This window comes from Tarenaya hassleriana, unplaced genomic scaffold, assembly GCF_000463585.1.
Source record: "Tarenaya hassleriana unplaced genomic scaffold, ASM46358v1 Cleome12, whole genome shotgun sequence".
NCBI classification, from domain to species: Eukaryota; Viridiplantae; Streptophyta; class Magnoliopsida; order Brassicales; family Cleomaceae; genus Tarenaya; species Tarenaya hassleriana.
In genome coordinates, this window is record NW_010962392.1 from 365087 (window position 1) to 368079 (window position 2993).

The window sequence follows — 2993 nt, forward strand, 5'->3', positions numbered from 1 at the left end:
TATGGTATTCGGGTCAAGAACGAAATAGTGGTGACGTACGTTCACGACGAGATCGCCGGGGAATCGAGGTTTCTGGTGATGGACGCGAAGTCGCCGGAGCTCGAGATTGTCGCCGCCGTGAAATTGCCGAGAAGGGTTCCGTACGGTTTCCACGGGCTCTTCGTAAGGGAGAGTGACCTCAATAAGCTTTAACTAATTAGTAATTAGTGAGTAATTAAGTAACAATAGCATAGTTATGTCTCCTTGTACGGACAAACGGATTGTTATGTTAATACTTAGTACACGACCATACAGTCACATACTAAAAGACAAAAAGCATTAGTAATAAAATATGTGTATATATATATATATATTCATGTATATAAAATCCAGAATTATATGTTTTATACTTCCATTCTATTCCAATTTTGTCGTGGCGCGTTGAAGTAGAGATGTCAAAACCGGGCGAATTGGTGAAAGAGTTCGAGGTTGGCTATTTTTTATCGAGCCGAGTCAAAAATATCTCAACCCAAATTAAAAAATGGATTAAATGAGCCAATTCGCTACGAGGCGAGCCTAAACGAACTAACTTCGTCGGCTTGCGAGCTGACTCGGAAGCTGACGTAAAAAAAAAAAAAGAATTTCTTGCGTTGAAATTTGAAAGTGTTAATATTGTTCGGTATGATATTTTGATTTAGAGATAATTTTTTTTTATATATGGATTAGGATCTGAAAATATTTTTGTATATGGATTAGGATCTGATTATACATAGATGGATTAGGATCTGAAAATGATTTTTTTTATATATGGGTGGATTATGATTTGATCTATTTGAAGACGATTTTTTGTATATAGATTATGATTATTAATATAAATATGATTTTGATATATTGATACGTTCCTTTTATGTTGATGTATCATTTATATATGGTTTTGTATAATTTGATATGGTTTTGTAGGTATTTAAAAAAATATGAAACCGACGAGCCACTTGGCAAACTAAATAACTTAGACTGAGCCAGGAATTTTCTGATCCGAATAAAAACGGGCTTAACCAACTAGGTTAAAAATGAGTTGGCTAGAAAGGAATTCGTCCGACTCGGTGAGAACGGGCTCGTTTCACATCCGTACGTTAGAAATATCTATGGTTTGGATAATCAATAATTTTGGATCGTGACAAAGAAACTACATAACTATTTAAATAATAATAATACGACCAAAAAATGACATAAATGGAAGGATCTACCTCTAATTTACACAACATTTTTTTTGTCGAATGGAAAAATATATTTAACACGTGGACGACATAGTTATTATCCACTCGCGAATAAATCAATTGGGATAATTGTGGATGAGATTGGTAAAATGTCTAATTCAAGTGGGGCCTGTGATTAATTGCACCATGACAGATCGCTCCTTCACATAAAAATCTTAAACTCTATTGGACTAGAAAAATTTGTTTAGTAATTTTTATTTTAAGAACATTGTTTTTTCAATCTCATAGAAATATTTTATCCTTTTAAAATATGTCAAATTTGATATAATTAAAATCACAGGTATTAAATTATTCTAAATTGATATCTCAATTATAAAATATTTTAAATTATACTCAAATTCATGAAATCGATATCAATTTTGAATTTTTCATATAATAATCTATACGAATAAAATTTCAAAGACGATATAAAACGTTTTTTGACAATGAATCATGTTGTCATAATATTCACAAAAATTTGTCGTTAAATTCAATATTCTTTTTATTTTATGTTTTGAGATTGGTAATTAACATTAATTTCATAAGTGGCGGTATCAATTTGAAACATTTTAATGTTTGGATATTAACTAGACAAATTAAAATTCACATATTTATTTATTTGGTTCATTTTAACAAATTATAAAATTATATGAGTTTTTTTCTTCTTCTTTTTCTTTTTTATTGCAGCCAATTGGTAACCTAATTGATTGACAGTGACATTACTGTGACTAAAGATTCGAACATCATATGGTATACCGAAAATTCCGATATTAGTCGAGCTAATAAAACGCCTTGTTATAGCTGGATGCTACTGCTGAGGAAAATGGACCACCGAAACTAAATGGTGGGAAGACGGTTGAATTGGACGTATAACCTAAACTTTTGTGTACATAATTTGGATTAGGGCATGGAGATGGGGACATTGCTCTCATGTATTATATATGCCTTTGTATTATTACTATTAGGCCAACTATTAAAAATGGTCCCCGAGGATTCATAGTCATACACGAGATTATGCTCAAGTTGGGGGATATTTTTCATGCAAGGAAAATGACATTCCGGGCCATTTTTATTACATGAAATTCAAAGAGTAGTAGAAATATGGGTGATCAATTTGGGTAGTAATTGAATCTATTGTAAATAAGATATAACTATAAATAAATAAATTTTGATATAAAAATCGAATGATCATGATTTATTTTTTTTAAAAAAATGAATAGTTTTATAAGAAAATTAATGTTGAATGGAATCGAAATAAGACCAATTTGAATCGAAATAAATTTAATATTAAAATTGAATGGTTATAATTTTTAAAACTGAAATAATCAAATTCGAATATAAACGAGTCGAGTTCGAATCGAAATTTAAATGCCATCCCAATTGTGATTTTAAGTCAAAGAACAAGAACCTACAAAATTTTAACAATAAAAAAAAAAACAAGAACCTACAAAATAATTTATTATATATTTTTGTAATGTTAAAATGGGTTGGGCTGAGGGAATAGAATAGCCCAATAATTGTATATGGGCCCAAACACCCACCGGTCGATAAATCACTTGTGGCCTTTTCATGCGCCTTCGCCTATAGGAACTGGCGATTGCAAATTGAAGAGAAGAAATCTGACCTGAGAAGAGAGAGAGAGAGAGAGATGGATGGCGAGGAAGGAAGCGGGATACGGCTGAGCAAGAGATTCGCCGGTGGAAAGGTCACCGGTGGCAGCCTGGAGGTCGATTACAAGACGAAAGCCGGCACCGCCTG

General features: G+C 32.0%; 2 protein-coding genes across 2 annotated transcripts in view; both read left to right on the forward strand.

The window, feature by feature from the left end:
* LOC104806971 (probable carotenoid cleavage dioxygenase 4, chloroplastic) overlaps positions 1-394 on the forward strand; it is a 2506-nt gene extending 2112 nt beyond the window's left edge. Inside the window, exon 2 of the mRNA XM_010532090.2 lies at positions 19-394. Coding sequence (XP_010530392.1) covers positions 19-192 — 174 coding nt within the window. The 3' untranslated portion in view covers positions 193-394. The remainder of the gene's footprint in view (positions 1-18) is intronic.
* A 2439-nt stretch (positions 395-2833) lies between these two features.
* The window catches only part of LOC104806196 (uncharacterized zinc finger CCHC domain-containing protein At4g19190), a 2909-nt gene continuing 2749 nt past the window's right edge, over positions 2834-2993 (forward strand). The window contains 1 exon segment of the mRNA XM_010530965.1: positions 2834-2991. Within this exon segment, the coding sequence (XP_010529267.1) occupies positions 2884-2991 (108 nt within the window). The 5' untranslated portion in view covers positions 2834-2883.